Source organism: Sinohyriopsis cumingii, chromosome 11, assembly GCF_028554795.1.
Source record: "Sinohyriopsis cumingii isolate HCF-2022 chromosome 11, ASM2855479v2, whole genome shotgun sequence".
Classification (NCBI taxonomy): Eukaryota; Metazoa; Mollusca; class Bivalvia; order Unionida; family Unionidae; genus Sinohyriopsis; species Sinohyriopsis cumingii.
Window position 1 is genome coordinate 12,880,613 of NC_142971.1, and position 19,783 is coordinate 12,900,395.

Consider the following 19,783-nt stretch of genomic DNA (forward strand, 5'->3'; position numbering starts at 1 on the left):
AATACAAAGTTTTAAAATCTGAATGGCTCTGTCATGTTTTATAAAATTAAAACAAGACATCCAAGTTAGCCAGAGATTACTCACCAAACTGACATCTGCCTAACAGCCAACTACAAAAGTGGGTGGACAAGAAATCTGGGTTGGTACGATGCTTTCACATGAATTTTCTTCCAATACTGATTTCTCAAGTTTTTTTTAGTTTTTCTGTCATCATCCATATCTGATGGCATGTCTGCATAATGTGACCTGTATAGGCATTTATGTAAACTTTCTGTGAAATTTAGTCAAATTCTTTTGAGCAGTTTTTTTTTAGAAGTCATTCAGTTTTTAATTGCAGCAGCCACAACTGATGGTGGATTTGTGTCTTTTTTGTCATATTATAAATATATTCATTCCAGGCTGCCTTCTGCCAAGTTTGATAAAATTCTATTCAATTGTTCTGGAGAAGTTCTTTTAAGATTTGTCTATTTTAGTAATGGTGGGCATATCTGATGGTGAATCAGCACAATCAGCAAATTTCTGAAAGGTCTTCATGCCCAAAAAATTTCTGTCAAATGTAACAGAATTTTGTTCAGCAGTTCTGATTTGGATGCAGCAACACAAGTAGGTTATTTAGTGTGAAAGCAATTGTGCCCAAGGACAAACTACAATAGATGACCCTGGCTGATCCAATAGCAGAACTGGAACCTGCACCTATTTGGTTACAAGTTCAGCATAATAACTATTAGCCACCACAGTTCCTGCCTTCATTAGTCACCTCATGTGATTGTTGTTGTTGTTGTTGTTGTAGGGTTTAACGCCATTTTTCAGCACATGATAGGCTATACATGGCGGCCAGTATTAATGGTGGAGGAAGAACTCGGGAAAACCCCGGACAGAACCACTGACCCATGAGAAGCTACTGGCAAGCTTTCTCACATACCCACATTGGCTGAATCCGAGACTTGAACCCACGTAGACAGAGGTGAGATGGCAGTGATCCATAACAGAGAGCACTTTAGACCACTCGGCCAATCGGGGCCCCCACCTCATGTGATATGCAGAAGGCTGCATCAGCTCCTAGGTTCTGGAGAAGATGTTTAAAGATTTTGTCTGTTGTTAGTGTGTATGTGTGTGTGATTTTGATTTTTTAATGTAGCTTTAACAATTTTTCTATCATATCGCTACGATGTCTGCAGTGTGGCAGTTTATAGTGATGTCAAGCACTGGGGCATCATGCCACAGACATGTAGTATAATGTCACCCAGTCACATTATCCTGACACCAGGCAGACCAGTCCTAACGCTAACCTCTTAATGCTGAGCGCGAAGCAAGGCAGCTGTTAGTACCATTTTTAAGTCTTTGGTATGACTTGGCCGGGGATCGAACTCATGATCTCCCGCATCCGAGGCAGATGCTCTAACCACTATGCCACTGGAACGGTTCTATTGTTAGTAATGGTGGCCATATTTGATGGCTGATCAGCATTAGTTACAGAAACTTGAAAGCTATTTATGCCAGTATGCATTCGATGAAATTTTGTCAGATTCTTTTGACCAGTTTTTGAGAAGTTATCTACAATTTTCTTTTACATTTCTTTTTAGCAACAGCTGCTATATTTGATGGCAGAATGACATCATAGATCTTCATGCGATGATGCTTTTTGTCATGTTTGTCAAATTGTATTGAACAGCTTTTGTACAAGTCATTTCCAGTTCTATTTTGATTATCAGTAGCCATATTTGACAGCAAATCAGCAACGTTTGTAAAACTTTTTTAAAGGTCATCATTTTATGATGCTCTCCAATTCTACTGAACAGGTTTGAAGGAGTCATTTACAGTTTTTTTTCTATTTTTAGTAAAGATGGCCATATTTAATGGTGAATCAACATGAGTTATAGAAAACTGAAAGAAATGATAATCTTTGCCAGGATTCTTTCTGTCAAATTTGGTCAATATCTGCTGAGTGTTTTTTTATATAGAAGAAGTCATTTAGGGTTTTTTCTAAGTTTAGTAATAGTAACTGTATGTAATAATGGATTAACAGCCTTTACATAAATGTGAAAGGTATTTGTGGCAGGAAGCTTCCTATGATGTTTGGTAAAATCCTAATCAATAGTTCCGAAGAAGTCCTAAGGTTATTCTATTTTTGGTAATGGTGGCCAGAGTTGATGGCAAAGCAGCATCATTTGTACAAATTTTAAAGTTATTCATGTCAGGATTCTTTCTATCAAACATAATGAAATTCTGTTCAGCAGTGTCGGAGAAAAAGTCATTGAAGGTATTTCTGTTCTTAGTAAAGGTGGCCAAATATAATGGTGGAAAAGCATATTTCTGCAAATCTTAAGTCATCTATGTCAGCATGCTTTTGGTGAAAACTGGTCAAAAGAATTCTGTTGAAAGCTGTTGGAAGATTTTTTTTATTTTTTGTAACAGCAGCCATATATGAGGGCAGTTCTTTTGTATATATTTGATAAATTTTCATGCCAGAATACTTTTTGTCAAGTCTGGTTAAATTCTACTGTGGGGATTTTTAGAAGTCACTTGAACATTTTGCTAATTTTAGTCAACAGTGTCTTTCCTAGTTTTAGCAAATCAGTCATATTTGATTCTGAGAAGTCATTTAAGGATTTTTTTTATATTTTTAGTAATGATGGTCACATCTGATGGTGGCTTGGCATCATCAGAACAAAATTGAAAGCTTTCATGTGCCAAATTTGGTCAAAATTGGTCAACTAGTTTTTGAGAAGCTTAAAATAATTTTTGATGCATGCATCATTCATGACACATGGCTGATGCAGGCATTATAACAGTCATCTGGTCTCTGTCCAAGTAAACTAAAAACAAACACTTTCCCACTTACCTGATGCAACAAAGAAATATTGAGAATCTCCCTTGATACCAATGGTCCCAGGTCCCCACATATCTGCTAACACATTCACCAGTGAAAATGCACCACATATAATACCAAAACCAAGTCCTGACACTGAAATAATCAAGGCAGAAAATTAGCATTTTTATTTACTAATCCACAGCAAAAGCATTCAGAAGCATATCAGACATGACAGACCAAAAACTCCTTCATTTCTCTTAAATAAATTGAGGGAAATCTAATTCAGAACAACTTTCATACTGGTCTTTGGTCATTTGTCTATGGAAGCTGTATAGACTATTTTCCCATGACATGCGCAGGACAAAAAAATGCTTTTTGGTCTTGGATTTCAGCCTCATGGCCTCACTTTTGACAAATTTCCAACTTTTCTTAATTCTGGCAAAATTTAACCTAACATTGACTGGAATGAAAGACTGTTGTATGCTGATTATAAGGATCTGTTGTATCAGTTGTAACAAAAGACTATGCTGTAGACTGGCTACAAGGATCTGCTGTACCAGGGTTGTAACACTGACAGGGAAAAAAGAATATGTTATAGGCTGGTTAGAAGGGTCTGCTGTATCACATATGTAACACTGACTGGAGAAAACAGGCTGTTATATGCTGTTTATAAGGATCTATTGTTGTTGTTGTTGTTGTTGTATGGTTTAATGCCATTTTTCAGCACAAGATAGGCTATACATGGCAGCCAGTATAACTAGTGGAGGAAGAACCCTGGAAAACCCAGGGAAGAAGCACTGACCCCCGAGAAGCTACTGGCAATCTTTCTCATGTACCTACATTAGCCGAGCCTGAGACTCGAACCACGTAGACAGAGGTGAGATGGCAGTGATCCGGAATGGATAGAAGGATCTGCTGTATCAGATATGTAACACTGGGAAAAGGACTATGTTGTATATTGGTTACAAGGATCTACTGTATCAGATATGTAACACTGACAGGGAAAAAAGGCAGTTATATTCTGGTTAGAAGGATCTGCTGTATCAGATATGTACACTGGGAAAAAGGACTATGTTTCATACTGGTTACAAGGATCTACTGTATCAGATATGGAACATGGACTGGGAAAAAGGACTATGTTGTATGCTGGTTACAAGGATCTGCTGTATGAGAGATGTAATACTGACAGGAAAAAAGGACCATGTTCTATGCTGGTTACAAGGATCTGCTGTTTTATAGATGTAACATTAACAGGGAAAAAGGGCTAGGTTGTATGCTGGTTACAAGGATCTGCTGTATCAGAGATATATGACACATTTATGTCATAACTATTTCACCAATCAAATGACATACCTCTTAGGTGCAATGGTTGCAGAGCTATGTTCGCTGCAGCAATAAGTGTAAATGGACAGACAGACAGACAGACAGAAAGAAAGCAGTTGTTACCATTAGGCTCCTATTTAGGGCCCTACATATTCAAGGTAACTGTATTAGACCTTCTGAATGCTTGATTAAAAATCACAAATATTTAGAGTTACATCTACCATTATAAAATTCCAATTTGTGATGTTAAACATGCCTTATACCATGAAGACAATTCCTGATGCCATAATGAATATTCCAAAGTTCAGTGATAAACTTACCATATACCATGAAGACAATTCCTGATGCCATAATGAATATTCCAAAGTTCACTGATAAACTTACCATATGCCATGAAGACAATTCCTGATGCCATAATGAATGTTCCAAAGTTCACTGATAAACTTACCATATGCCATGATGTGCTTGTTGGAGATATCTCTGGGGGTAATGTTAGCATTCTGTCCAGTCTGGCTCACCTGCTGTAAACCACGGTCTGCCTTCCTGTAATATTGTATATATTGTACACATTAACACTTTGAACACTGAACCATATGCAGGATTGCAGTGGAATTTCATAAGAAAATTTTGACCTTGCTTTTTTTAGAAACAAGCATTTTCACAAGAGATGCAGCATTCATAAAATGCTACATGCCATATAAGCCTAAACAACAATTTTCAGATTGGAACAATAAAATACTGATGATTCTGCTACTTCTTGGCAATACTTACCTGAAAGAAAAAAACCACAGTAAGTCAGAAGGATATTTTCAAAAGAATAAGACGTATTCTGATATGTCAATTTCATGGCTATCTGCAGCAACAATTTAACTGTGCTTCTAATCTACAATTTAAACTGCAGATGAGTGGAGGACACACTAAAAAGGAGTTCTGTCCAGATCAGTGAAGACAAACTGCAGATGAGTGCAGGACACACTACAGAGGAGTGCTGTCCAGATCAGTGGAGGACACACTGCCAACAAGGAGGAGACAAAATGCTGATGAGTGGAAAACACACTACAGAGGAGCGCTGTCCATATCAGTGGAGGACACAGTGCCGACATGGAGAAGGCAAACTGCAGATGAGTGGAGAACACACTACAGAGATGTGCCGTCCACATCAGTGGAGGACACACAGCCAACAAGAAGACAAACTGCTGATAAGTGCAGGACACACTACAGAGGACACTGCCGACAAGGAGAAGACAAACTACAGATGAGTGAAGGCCACACTACAGAGGAGTGCTGTCCAGATCAGAGGAGGACAAATGCCAACATGGGGAAGACAAACTGCAGAAGACAGGACACTGCAGATGAGGGGACGACACCTGCACCAAAAAGTGCTGGATATCATCAGACATCAAGATATGAAGAAAATTTGCACATTTTTGGCCAATGATTTACCCAACAATAAGTTCCTCAAAATAATGCTTCCCCAAAATCCAAGATAAGTCTGTTTTTTTCTTTCCCCTGAGTCTTTTAACTGCTGAGTACTTAAACCATCTCTGACATTCATGAAAACTCCAACATAACAAATTTGGTAATGAAAGACTTTCTTATGAATTACAATGTACATATTTGAATTAGATATCTGCAAGTACAGTACAAAATTCTTTGTCACGTCCTTTGACCTTGAACCTGATACAACTGATAGAGATGTGTGAATTTGTCTAAGACAAAGTCAATATATACCCGTCTGCCTAGTTTATTTAAATGCAAAATTTAATATTTTGTAAAGTTAAATTTATAAGCAAATTTTCTTTCATTTTAAAAAAATACTGCCTTATTCTCTCTTTCTGATTTTAATATAGCCATAGAAATTAAAATCAGTACCAGAGCTAAAGACAAAAACATGGATAGCCAAAGGATAATGCCCCTCTCTGGTGTCCTAGTGGTTTGAGCTTCTGCCTTGGAAGGTCATGGATTTGAACCCCTACCAAATCATATAAAAGACTTAGAAAAATGGTACTAACTGATGCCTAGCTAGGCGCTCAGCATTAAGAGGTCAGTACTAGGACTGGTCAGCCTGACATGATGCTACATGTCTGTGGCATGATGCTCCAGTGCTAGACATCACTGTAAACTGCCACAATGCAGACATCATAGCAATATGACTGAGAAATTTATCTTAAAGCTATATTCAAAATCCAAATCACTCACACAGTCACACCTCTAAATCTAAATCAGGTCTCTCATGTATTCTGAGTGCACTGTATTTTAGTCCATTTAGTTCAAAAGGTCACTGATTCTACTGATATGTAATGTGAGTGTTTTCTGTAATTGCGACACCTGAACAAGACTAGGCAACCAGTCTTATAAACTCATGTGAAAATATTTAAAACAAGTGTGGATGAGCTTATTGCTAAACATAGGATTATCATAAAATAATTACAGATACCAGTCTTCATTCATAAGGTTTGGATTCTCATAACATAATTAAGGTAACCAGTCTTCATTTATAATGTTTAGATTGTCATAAAATAATAAAGGTAACCAGTCTTCATTCATAAGGTTTGGATTATCATAAAACAATTAAGATAACCAGTCTTCATTCAGAAGGTTTGGATTATCATAAAATAATTAAAGTAACCAGTCTTCATTCATAAGGTTTGGATTATCATAAAATAATGAAGGTAACCAGTCTTCATTCATAGGTTGGATCATCATAAAACAATTAAGGTAACCAGTCTTCATTTACAAGGTTGGATTATTAATTAATAATTAAGGTAATCAGTCTTCATTTATAAGGTTTATCTTAATGCCCATTGTTTCATGACACATCAGATAAAACATTATCTAGAGCCAAGGCAATAGGAGTAAAATGTCTTGCCCAGAGTCACTACAACAGCTGACAAAGTATGGTCTGGGTGGAATTTGAACCTGAAACCCACTGATTTGGAGTCAAGCATTCTAACCAACCAACAGTGATTGCTGCAGCTCCCCAAGCTTCATAAGAAAAACAGAATATAGTGTAACCTCTCCTTAAATATTAGCCTAAGGAAGGTGTGTGTGTGATTAGGATTTTTAATGTAGCTTTAAAAATTTTTCAGTCATATTGCTACGATGTCTGCAGTGTGGCAGTTTATAGTGTTTTCTAGCACTGGGGCATCATGTCGCAAACATGTAGCATGATATCCCACCCAGTCACATTATCCTGACACCAAGCCGACCAGTCCTAACACTAACCTCTTAATGCTGAGCGTCAAGCTAGGCAGCTGTTAGCACCACTTTTTTAAAGTCTTTGGTATGACTCGGCAGGGGTTCAAACCCACGACCACCCGCTTCCAAGGTGGATGCTCTAACCAACAGGCCACTGGAGCGGTGCCTAAGGATGGACTATCCTGGCTGTTTAATGGAGGTGGTTGATTAAGACTTGAAACTACAAAGGAAAGACTGATTAGCAGATAAGGTTACCATAACATTTTAAGTCACTGGTTGTGAGGATTTCTTACAGTCCACATCAGGTTACATCTAGGTTTGCCTATGTCAGTTAGCATAGAAAAAGGCAGGTAAAAGTTTAGTTATCAAGTGTTAGAAATATGTGTGTGTGTGTGTGTGTGTGTGTGTGTGTGTGTGATTTGGATTTTTAATGTAGCTTTAACAATTTTTCAGTCATATCACTACAATGTTTGCAGTGTGACAGTTTATAGTGATGTCTAGCACTGGGGCATCACGCAGACATGTAGCATGATGTCCCACCCAGTCACATTATCCTGACACCAGGCTGACCAATCATAACACTAACCTCTTAATGCTGAGTGTGCCAAGCGAGGCAGCTGTTAGTACCATTTCTGTAAATCTTTGGTATGACTTGGCCAGGGATCGAACCCACTACCTACCGTATCCGAGGTGGATGCTCTAACCACTAGGCCACTGGAATGGTCTAGAAGTATGTGTGTGAAGCAAAAAAAGACATCAGTTTGTCTTCCATGAACCTACAATACTGACACTTTACAATTTAGCTGAATAATATCGGCTTGATTGTGGTGTAAAACATTAACAAAATTACAAGAATTCAAAATATGCTGCTGTATTCCAAAGGATAACAATCAGTCAAGCAAAAGTTTTATCTTCCAAAGGGTAACAATCAAGTAAACAAATTAAATAAGGTTACACTACTGGGAAATGCTATTTTAGTTCAGGAATTTTGAAAATCTTACTGAGGATACTGTCCATCATTAAAAAATGAACTCAACAGAAAACAACTTTTGTGCCATCTAGAGACATTTAAGGTCACAAATAAGACTAATGATTTTGCATCATGCTAATTATGCAAATCTGCTCACAGGCATAACATTATTAACATCATTCAAATTAGCCTATCAACTAGCTGGATGGAAGATGACTATAATGCCGGTGACTATCACAACAGCTTGGATTGTGTTAGTAATGATAATCATATATATATATATATATATATATATATATATATATATATATATATATATGAAATCTGTACTAAGAAACAACTTACCTCAGAAGTTTATAAAATAGAAATCTGAATGTTTCCTGGAATAGTACAGAGAATACTAAACCAAAGGCCAATTCTTGTCTCAGTGGTACAACAGCATACCAAAGTATCGAGGAAATCAATAACGACAGCAGCCAGAAAAATGCACTGAAAAACAGAGACTACATATTACTGTATTATTGAATGAAAAAGAAATGCATGTAGTATAATTCCTCAGTACAACTTAAGGATAGGAAAACAGAATTGTAGTTCTTATTCTTTAATCAAACCATGAAAAAAATACAAAATTACATGTACCATGAAACTCCTCAAAACCAAAACCTCTGTATACTGGAATCCCTTCAAGACTGAAATATTTACCTGACAATAAGTCAACTTACAATAAAAATACATATACTTAATTGACTGGTATTGCATGTCCAGTTTAGCAGTAAAGTTTTATTTGATTAGGTCCTCAAATAAGCGCTGGAAGTTGATAAAAAGAGACAGTTATAAAATGTATTTTCTTTGTAATGAAGGCTTATGCTGCAATATTTTTGTTGTGAAGGTCTGATATGTCAGTTGTGCTGACACATTACCAGACAAATATAGTTAAAAATCACAACGTCTGGGAGCACTAAGGTAATATCCACTGTACAGACCCTGTGGCAATCATTCAATTTTAGGGTTTTAATAACCACTGTACCTGAATTTATATGTGAAATGTAGGATAATATGGGTTTAAAGAAAACAACAATAAGTTTATTATTTTATATTTAAATGCAGAAAATACCATAAAATGAAAAATAAATTTAATTTACATAAAGTAAAATTATTACAATATGATTCCATGGCATTTTCTTTATTCTCTGCCCTGCTCCAAACAAAAACAACACACCCAACACATGTTAGAATGTTATATTTCATAATTCATACCTACTAGGAATTGAACCAAGGTTCACAAGTTAAAATACTCATTGCCTTCCATGCATTCAGCAACCCTTATAGTCATAACCTCCCAATTAAGTGTACGTCCGAAAATTGAATTAAAGCTAGCTAAGAACGCATCCCTGTGTAGGACACACATCTGGTAGGCAACCCAGGAACTAACTCTCCACTAAATATACAACTGCTCCAGAGTCCTCTCAAAGAAATCAAGATATGTATAGAAAATTTGATACAGCTGCTGCCAACAATGTTGTCACTGTGATAGAAACACTATCCTTTGCAAGCAAAATAAGTCAAACAGTCTTTACTCATACATGCAAAATACTGGAACACATTTCGAGTAGCCAACAATGAACAGACTGTTACATAGAAACACCAGAGACTCAAACTTAAAAATTATGTTGGATTATTACTTTTGGTATGGATGAGTTACTTACATTAAGATACACTTTCATGAGTGCAGTTAAAATAGAATACAAGCTACAGAGGATTTAATGAACAGATAATTGAAAAAACACTGAAGTATGAAAATTAGGTTACACTGATCTAATTTTGGTGCAGCTAAGTTACCCCCTTGAGACGCCTCAAAGTTTCAAGAGTATAGGATCTAAGATACTGAGAGAGTACAAATGGATAGGTGAAAACACAAAAGTCACTCAAATATTAAAATTAGGGCACAAAGAGCTAGTTTTTATATGGTATGATCACTCACCTTAATTTGTATACATCTTGCTACTTTCATAAGTGTAGGTGAAACTCAAACATGAATATATGGTCACACTGACCTAGTGTTGGTATGGCTGAGTTACTCTTGTTAAGATGTATCAATATACCAATTTTATGACTTTATAGGAAATAGGTCTAAGAGTGTGCAATGATCAAATTGCTGAACATTCAAGTCACTCAAGCATACAAATTAGGTCATAGTGATCTAGTTCTAGTACAGATGAGTTACTTTCATTCGGATAAAAACGCATACCAAGTTTTGTAAGTACAGTGTATAGGTAAAAGAGGGTCAGAAAATAACTAGGGTATAATGAACAAATAGCTGAAATTGTGTAAGTCACTCAAGCATGAAAACTAACAAATCAAGGCAGTTTGGGTATGGTTCAGTTACATTTATCGAGATGTAACCACATAACAATTTTCATGAAATTAATGCAAGTAAAAGTGGGTCCAAGATATTCCGCCAGGAATGAACAAACAGCTGAAAATATGGAAGTCAATCAAGAAATAGGTCAAACTGATACAGTTTTGGTATGACTGAGTTACTTTCATGCAGATATACTAATATTTTTGTCCAGATGAATCCACATGCCAACTGAAGTTAGTGGAAGTAAACAGGATTCAAGACATGGAGGGTATAAAGTAACAAACAGTTCAAAATGATAAAGTCACTCAAACATTCAAACTAGGTCAAAATGACCTAGTTTTAGTATCACAGAATTACTCTTCCTATGATGCATCCACATACCAAATTTCATACATGTATGCAAAATTGTGTCTGATACATTGAAGAGGGTAGAAAACCTGTGAGACGGTAATGAACATACCAACAAACACACAGACAAACTGCCTAATTGTTACATGCATATTCACTCCCATCTTTCTTGGTAAGAGGATAAAAAAAGAAAATAAATTATTGTGGAAGTGGATATGTTTACCTTGCAATGAGGACGATGATTCGGAGAGGATCTCTAACAATGGTGAAGACGAATAGACCTAATGGTGGACCAAAGGCAATGAAAGTACAACCGAAAAATTCCATCACAGTCATGGTGGCTAATGTATAGTAGCTGGTATTAACACATCAGATTCCTGTTGACAAAACAAGCATACAGTTGTAAGTGTACATCATAATAATAGAATATAACTTCTCCATTTTGTTTCCAAAAGACGTCGAGGTGAACTTTTGGACTTTATAATTGCTTAATATTATTAAGTTTGCGGGGCTTCCATTAATATTAGGATGTCCTGGATGCCATAAATCATTTTTCTTAATGAAAAAAATATTACAACAAAATTATTTTTTAAAAACCTTTTTCCTATGATGAAGGTCTACTTTTTAAAAAAAAAACACTTTGTTGATATACACTCACTGAATATAAATGGATAATGTACTTTTAAAGATTTAAAGGGTTGTAAAATTAATAAATCTAATACTTCAAGACCATAAACAACATATCTAATGAAATTCCCTATTAATCCATCCTTCATAATGTTGTCACATGCATCATTAATTGCTATGAATATATGTGCTTGTTTCAGAACAATATTCCAGAGTTTATTTAATCTGTTCATCATGAGTCTCCATATCGTAATGTTCGGATATTTCTCACCATTACCAACGTAGCCTTGCATTCACCTGATACGGTTGTCTTATATGGAATGTACATTACCAGTAGTGCTGTCTCAACAGAAAGTGACTGGTGTTAGTGACAGTCACACAGACTTTTAGCAAGACTCTGCCAGGGATATTTTTGAATGCAGGGATAGATTATGGGGGTTGGTTGTCGTGGATCATCAAACCCCTATTACTCAAGAGGTCATTGAGGTACCACAGTTGACGTTACAACCAATTCCCTCCAACTTTCCTTGTTTTCTACTGCCCTTTGGGAATCTCCAAATCCCATGCCTGTCCACTCCTTAATGTTGTCTTCCCACCTCTTTTTCTGTCTGCCTCTTCTACTGCACCCTCATACTGTGCCTTGCAAGATTACTTTTGCCAGTCCAGATGATCTTTAGACATGACCGTACCACTTCAGTTTGTATTTTCTCAGTGATCAAGAGGTCTTCATAGTGTATGACGGCTCAATGGATCCTGTTGTGGACTTCTTTGTTGGTTACATCAGTGTATGAGATGCCCAAGATCTTATGGTAGCATCTCATTTCAAAGGTTTGAATCCTTATTTGTAGATCTGGTGTGAATGTCATGTTTCACAAGCATACAGAAAGATGGATATCACAATCAAGTGCATCAGCCTTATTTTGGAACCAAGAGCAATGCTGGTATCTCTCCATATTGGTCTCAACCTTGTTATTGCTGCTATTGTCTAAGCAATCCTGCAAAGTAGTTCTGGTTTGGAGCAATCATCTATGTTATATGATCCCAAGTAGTTAAAGCTTGTGACTCGTTCCAACTTCCAGTGACCTTTATTTCTGCACTGATGCCATTGGTGTTGTTATCAGTTTGGTTTTTATGGCGCTAATCTCCATACTGTATGCTGTGGAGGTTGTGTCGATGCACTCTACCAAGTCAGCCAGTGTTTAATAACAATTAAACACATAAAAGACAGTTGAAGGAATGATTTTAGGGTGTATTTGTAGATCTATAAGGCCAGGCCCCCATTTTAAGTACCCCAGGCCCCCAAATGCCTTGATCTGACCTGTGTTTGAATGCTAGCAGTTCATGTAGTATACAGACTGGCTGCAAAAAGAAAACAACCTTTTAACAGACAATTAGCTAAGATATGACTCAGTGACTCAAGTTTACTTATGTCCACAAAAAGGATGGTTGACATGCTTGATGTATTTTGGGGTTTAGAAACTTTCTTCAGCTAATGATAGGCTATAGATGGCAGCCATTATTGCTGGTGGAGGAAGAATCTGAGAAAACCAGGCAAGAACCACTGACCCATGGGAAGCTACTAACAAGTTTTCTCACAAACCCATACTGACTGATCCCAATATTCAAACTGATGCAGACAGAAGTGAGATGGCAATGATTGATAATGGCGAGCTCTTTAGACCACTAGGCCACACAGGGCCTGTTGAGGAAAAAAAATGGTCATGGTGACTCGGTAGAAAATGACATATGAGTCTTCTTTTTTCTTTACAGGCTATTATAAATCTAAATGGCACAATTAACTGGTGTTGGTGGCAGCTATAAGTTGCATTGTAGAACAAGTGGAATGATAAGTTTATTATTTGGGAATATATGTACAATAACGGGAGGTCTCAGGCCACTCAGTAGTAGGATCCCTGGATCTCCGAGAGAATTAGTTGGGTGTATACTGTAATATATTACAACATCCTTTATTAGAAATCCTGGTTTATATATTGCAACATTCTACCAACAATATGTATGTAAGAATACATGCTTAGAGCCACCCATTGTAGAGTTCACATACATAGTGCATATTCCCACAATATTAATGTAAATAGCAACGCCACCGAGAAATAATACCCAGAAATAAGTCAAACATTGTTTGCTATATAATTAAAAAAGAAAGTTTCATTAATTCTAGGAAATATTTATCAGACAATCCAAAAAATATCCACTGAATTCAACACAACTGGAAGCTCCTAATGTAAACAAACATTTCTGGTTTGTAGAATAGTCTATTTCAATAAAAACTCTGTCATCTGCATCCAGTATTAGCAATTTCTAGTAATAATATTTCTAATACAAATGGAATGAAAAAATAGGAGGAACTTGTGTATATATGATCAACAACACTGAACTACTTCACAGCTGGCTCAAGTAAATATGGTGACTGTGTTGCTAAAGACTCTTTGATTCTAAATGCCAACAAATAGACAGTGTTTGGGCCCCTCTGGCAACAATTAGGTTAAAATTTACAAATGAATGAATGAATGACTATGTTTTCTGGGGTCACACTACCAGGTCAAGTGGGCAACTAAGTCGCCTATAAAAATGTAAACTTCGTCTTTTTCTGTTAGGAAAGTGAAAATGACTTTGCACTGTAACTTTTTTTTTAGAGGTAGCTTGACTGACCATACTTTTTGAGATGCCCCCTTGCATTTGCCAGGTTAGTTCTAGTATTGTGTTGTAGCAAAATGTATTCATCAAGCCATCATTAGCAAGGCCTAGTTTTTATATAAATTATGCCAAAAACAAACTCTTGCACATTCACAGGCAGTGTTTTGATAGCTGACTGACCATTAACCTTTTCCTGAGTAAGTTAGCTGCAGTATCACTGCCTGATTTCCAAATGATATCCCTCGATGATAAAACATACAAACTTGTGTTTTGAAGTTTTAATAGCATGTAAATAGCAATTTATGTTTTATGATCAAAATCGGTGATTTGGATATTTTAAATGCCTCTTGTACACTACTTTGTCATAAAAGTAGTTTGAAACTGCAAGTGAACCAGTAACACGGAAATAATGGCAGACATCGCTATGTCTGGGAAGTACCTGTTTATTAAATTCTGTTTTCATAAATCATCAGGCAAATATATTCAGAAAAATATACAATTAATAAAAAAATGTCTATGTATTAAGTTATTTAAGATTTAACGTTAAAATACACTTTTATAGGTCAGAAACGTATGGGACAATGCTATGTTGTGGAATTCACGAGAATGGAGAAGTGTTGTAAGGTCAAAGTTTTCTGACTTCACTCGTATTTGTGAAAATACGGAAAAAAGCAGAGAAGAAGCTACTGTTTATACCAGTGCTGAAAATTACTACCAGTACGCAGACAATTAAATAAACCATAAATCTGCATTCCTATCAACGGACCATTGTAATGAAACAAAGAGAGTGATTACACATTATGAAAACCCTCCTTCTAAAAACGGATGTACTCACATATGTGTTGATTCGGTTGGAAAGAAGGGTATAGTTCATATACCGACTATAAAGGAGCCATGTCTGTAATTTTATGCATTTTAGTGTGTTATGTATGAATAGTTATGGTAATGTTTTATCCACAACAAAGAAATGAGGAAGAACAGTATGATCTGAAGACACATGTGTGCATTAGCCCTCATGTACATGGTACAGGGATTGTTTCAAATGCATTTAGAAATCTTTGAAAGTGCCATTATTAAGAAAATTTATTATATAAAAAAAAAGAAAATGTTAAAAAATTGATTAAGGGTAGTTGATTAAACATTTTTACTAACTTGCATTTACAATAATATAATCTGTATACTCAGTTAAAATTCATTACAGTGTAGTTTCTATTCTCATTTAGAATCATATGACCAAAATAACTCAGATAATTTTCAACCTGAAAATAAAGTATTGCTTAAATGCAAATATGCATACTAGGAAATAGAGGGCATGATTCAAATATGAGAACACACATTATATATATATATATATATATATATATATATATATATATATATATATATATATATATATATATATATATATATATATATTGCGTTTCTTGCTTCATATCCACTTCTTCCTGTTCTGTCCAAAAGGAGAGGTCACTTCTCCCTAAAAATTCAAGTCTAGCTTGACCACTGGCTTTGTGTATTTTTTTAACACCCTTGATGCCTTCTGTTCTAAAAATTGGTATGGAGGTACAAATAGGATAGTGTGAGAATACTATATTTATTATTCCTTTCCTTAGAGACATATACTTCAACTTAACCCAATTTTGGTATTCCCCACTTCCATTGCATTCCAGCCAACTTAACTGTAGGCAAACAGAACTTTAAAACATGTTCATTTGTTGCTGTCAGAATTTGTATTCATGACAAACAAGACATCAAAGTCCCACTAAGAAATATGACTAATTTGCAGAAACACTTTGATGTGGGCTGCCAAGTGAGTGAAATATAACTGTACATTTGGCCTCTCATTCCCCTGCAGTCGACCGGGGAACACGCTACACAACGTCGTTATTTAGGCAGTAAGACGTCGACCCAAACACATAAATATCAGGGTCTTACATTGTCGGACTATGTTTGGGAGATAATTTCATTGTTAGATATCGTTTAATTCATGTAAAATAATATCTATAATATAAATAAGTGACAAAATACATCAACATCTGCAGTGTAATAATGACTGCAAACAACTAATGACAAAACAGTAATCTGAGACAAGACCAATACAGTACTGTTAACGAAATTTGGGTGTTGATACCGTTACGGGATCCAGAAAGCTGTGTTGAGAATAATTTGATGATTCTTTCCACAATCAGTTATTTAGAAGTCGTAATCTTAGCACTTTCAGCATATACCTTAAGTTCGATGTTTCTGTTTCTTTGGTATTTTCTTTTTAGTGCTAAATATATACTTCCTCGATTATGAATAAGTTCGTGACTCAACTTTACATCCGGTACTACTATATAGACTAAAACCCAAACTAAAATTTTGATCTCCGTTCGATCGCTATTTTCCGACCAGTCAAGGCTTAACACACAATAACTCTTTATATCCCTTTTTAATGCATAAAATATGTTTTATTTTTGTAACATTTAAATGCCCTGTAATATTCACGCATGCTTCGTGTAGAATTTAATTTTGTGTCACTCATATCAGTCAAATAGCAACATAAGATAGGAAATTAATTACAGACTTATTTGCTATCAAACATATTTTGTTTCTTTCTATGAATATCAATTATATTTTTATTTCTATGAATATCAATGGTTTATTTTTGTCATTGGTGTGGATTTGAAAATAAGGGAAGCTCATACAAATAAAGGGTATGCATTTAACATTTATCCCCATTATGTCACGCACATGAATAAATGGAGTTAACTAAGACAATGAAAATGTATCTATATTTAATGAGCTTTTAAATCTAATCGTCATTGATAATGATCATCATAGCTAGTCTTCAAATAGCATCAGAACATCTGGCCCTCAGTGAGTCTTTGTTGTTACAATACAGAGGAAAACAAGACAAACAAACAAGCGCAAAAGAAGCATTGACTTTACAAAACTGTATATGACTAAGTCTAATGGAAGTATTGTTTCAAAGTGCTAAATGTCACGCTTAATTGGTTTCAACCCGGTGATAATATAGTAAATCGGTAAATGGAGAACTCGCCTCATGGAGAACTCGCCCTGGGAGAACTCGCCCCCATGGAGAAGTCGCATGGGAGAACTCGCCCAAACGTATCGGGAGAAGTCGCCTCCGAGTGGTTAGAGAAGTCGCCCCAAATGTGTACCTTAGAACAATGCTGTTAGCAACAAAGATGTCGCCACATGGTCGTTACCACATTATTCGATTACATTTCGAATTGTTCAATTACCTAATTGAGATTAAAATTCGTTGTGATTAACATTCGCACTCAAATTCATATATACCACCCCACACAAGTGGTTTTCCATTGAAAGTGTTTACTTAAACCCTGTATATGTCAGACTATTACCGATCATTGCGGAATCGCTGTTTGCTGTTGTTGATGCTGTTTAGTACTGTCACCATTGTCAGGCGTTATAGCAGACATGTTTGTCTGAAAGTTACCATACACAAAATGATATAGTCATCTGTGTGGTGTCCAAGATGGTAAGAAATTCATGCAGCCCCGACTGTTACATCATATAACAGATTAATTTATAGTTTCCTAATTACCCTCGTAAGTTTTGTCTCCATCCATCAAAGAGCAGACCGTTCTTTGTACCTGTATATTTAACTGTTTCTTTTCAATGAAAGCCATTATTTTCAATGGAATTTAATCTTTGTCTCTTATTTTAGTAATATCTAAATTAAATCAGCCAGTGCCCTTTTTAATAGAAACCATCTTGGGATAGAATAAATGAAATACGTCTTGATCATATGATGGCTCCACTCCGCCAGTTCTAGATTATAAGCTCTATCTGTATCCAAATTTGCTGAGATCCTACTTTTCATCGGACATCTATTAAAACAACAGGAAGACTTGTTTAAAAATTAATATTGTTGTATCAGAGGTTCATTTACAGAAGTATTTAGAATTGATTCGATTGCATACATAAAGCATGAGTCATCACTGTTTTTAACTTAGATATAAACGTTGTCGTTCTTAACCCGTTTTGACAAAATCTATGTAAGTCCCGTGCGCAACTTATTTAAATTCATTGATGTTCAAATAAATGTAATTAATTTTATCAAACGTGCTATTATGTAGTCACAGTCATTTTTGTAGAGGGTTCAGATCGTCAAATAGATCGTTGAATAAGTTTTCCTTGACTGAATATGTTCAGCGCGTATCCGAATACTTTTTTTTTCTTCATTCTCTTAGTCGATCCTACGCTTGGTATTGAATAATATGAGAAATATTGCCGTTGATTTCCATCAGTTCTTATCTATGACAGTTATACGGCAAAACTGTTTCAGTGATGGTAACAAAAAGTATTCGTTTTGAAATCCTTACTTTATATCGCTGTTGTACTCTGATATTTATATTATAAAATTATATTAACACGAGTACTGGAACAATCCTCACATTTTTTAAACTCTTTTTTTCTCTCCATCTTTGAAAAGGAAGAAATTATCTACCAAATGAAATAACATTAAAGACATGTTTACGCTTTGTCATTCAATGTTTCCAACATCAATTTATTATGCACCTTTGATTTTGTATTTAACTGCATCGGCTGAATATGCACTTTTCTTTCCACACTTACGTTCAAGACTGTTTTCTACTTGTATAATAAACCCTTCCTTCCCATTCTGCATTCATCTTGTTTGTGTAATGTCGATAATACAAAAATATATAATTTATAATTGAAAGTCTGTGTGGTCACTAACTTCTTATTACAGCATATACTAGAACACCACGAGAAAATTTTTTAAACAAAAGTTACTGTTAACTTTATTAATTGATGTATCTATTATATTAACATTATTCATTAATGTGGTAATTACTCTCAAACTTGGACCAGGCTGATTCGATACAAATTACTGACTGATTATGCCCAGATTTCTGGCTGATTCAGCCCAACTTCCAAGCTGGTTCGGACCATGTGAAATATTATTCAGTTTAGTTCAGGATTTAAATGTGACATTTAAATTTGCTTTTAAAGATGATCTTCTCATTATGTCCCAAGTACGTTGAGCAATTCAAATATGCATTTAAGATAACAGAACCCCATGATCATGGTGTTGTTATATATAATAAAATAACGTCATCCAATTTATTTTGTATTGGCCATTTAGTAGTTTTTAGTAGTATTTTTTAAACTCCTCGTTCAACTTTTAATAGTTTGCTTTACGAGAAATAATAAAATTACGAACACTGACAAAAAAGAAGAAATAAACTAAATGATGGGCGTAGTACAAGTGAGCTTTCAGAAACCGTCTGAATTCTGCGCATTAACCATGATGTTGAACTCGGTAGCGACCGCATTTCCTGAGTAGGTGTCAATGATATTTTCTTTTATCAAGTTCAAGTAACATTCTTCAGTGGTTAGCAAATCTCCATGAAAAATCAGATTAAATTGTTCAATTAGAGAGACGATACTATAACCCTCTGACTTACTGACGGTCAGCACCAATTCAATCTATTTC

At 35.5% G+C, this 19,783-nt stretch overlaps 1 protein-coding gene across 2 annotated transcripts in view; it reads right to left on the reverse strand.

Moving 5' to 3' along the window:
• The window catches only part of LOC149787622 (gamma-secretase subunit Aph-1-like), a 29,527-nt gene extending 12,891 nt beyond the window's left edge, over positions 1 to 16,636 (reverse strand). The window contains exons 1-5 of one of the 2 annotated variants that reach the window (XM_089973799.1): positions 16,524 to 16,636; positions 11,237 to 11,390; positions 8,649 to 8,792; positions 4,584 to 4,678; positions 2,843 to 2,965 (exon numbers count right to left, since the gene is read on the reverse strand). In XM_089973799.1, coding sequence (XP_089829925.1) covers positions 2,843 to 2,965; positions 4,584 to 4,678; positions 8,649 to 8,792; positions 11,237 to 11,349 — 475 coding nt within the window. In that variant the 5' untranslated portion in view covers positions 11,350 to 11,390; positions 16,524 to 16,636. Of the gene's footprint in view, positions 1 to 2,842; positions 2,966 to 4,583; positions 4,679 to 8,648; positions 8,793 to 11,236; positions 11,391 to 16,426 lie in introns of both variants that reach the window. The other variant, XM_089973800.1, reaches the window with a different exon arrangement.
• Between the last annotated feature and the right edge of the window lie 3,147 nt (positions 16,637 to 19,783).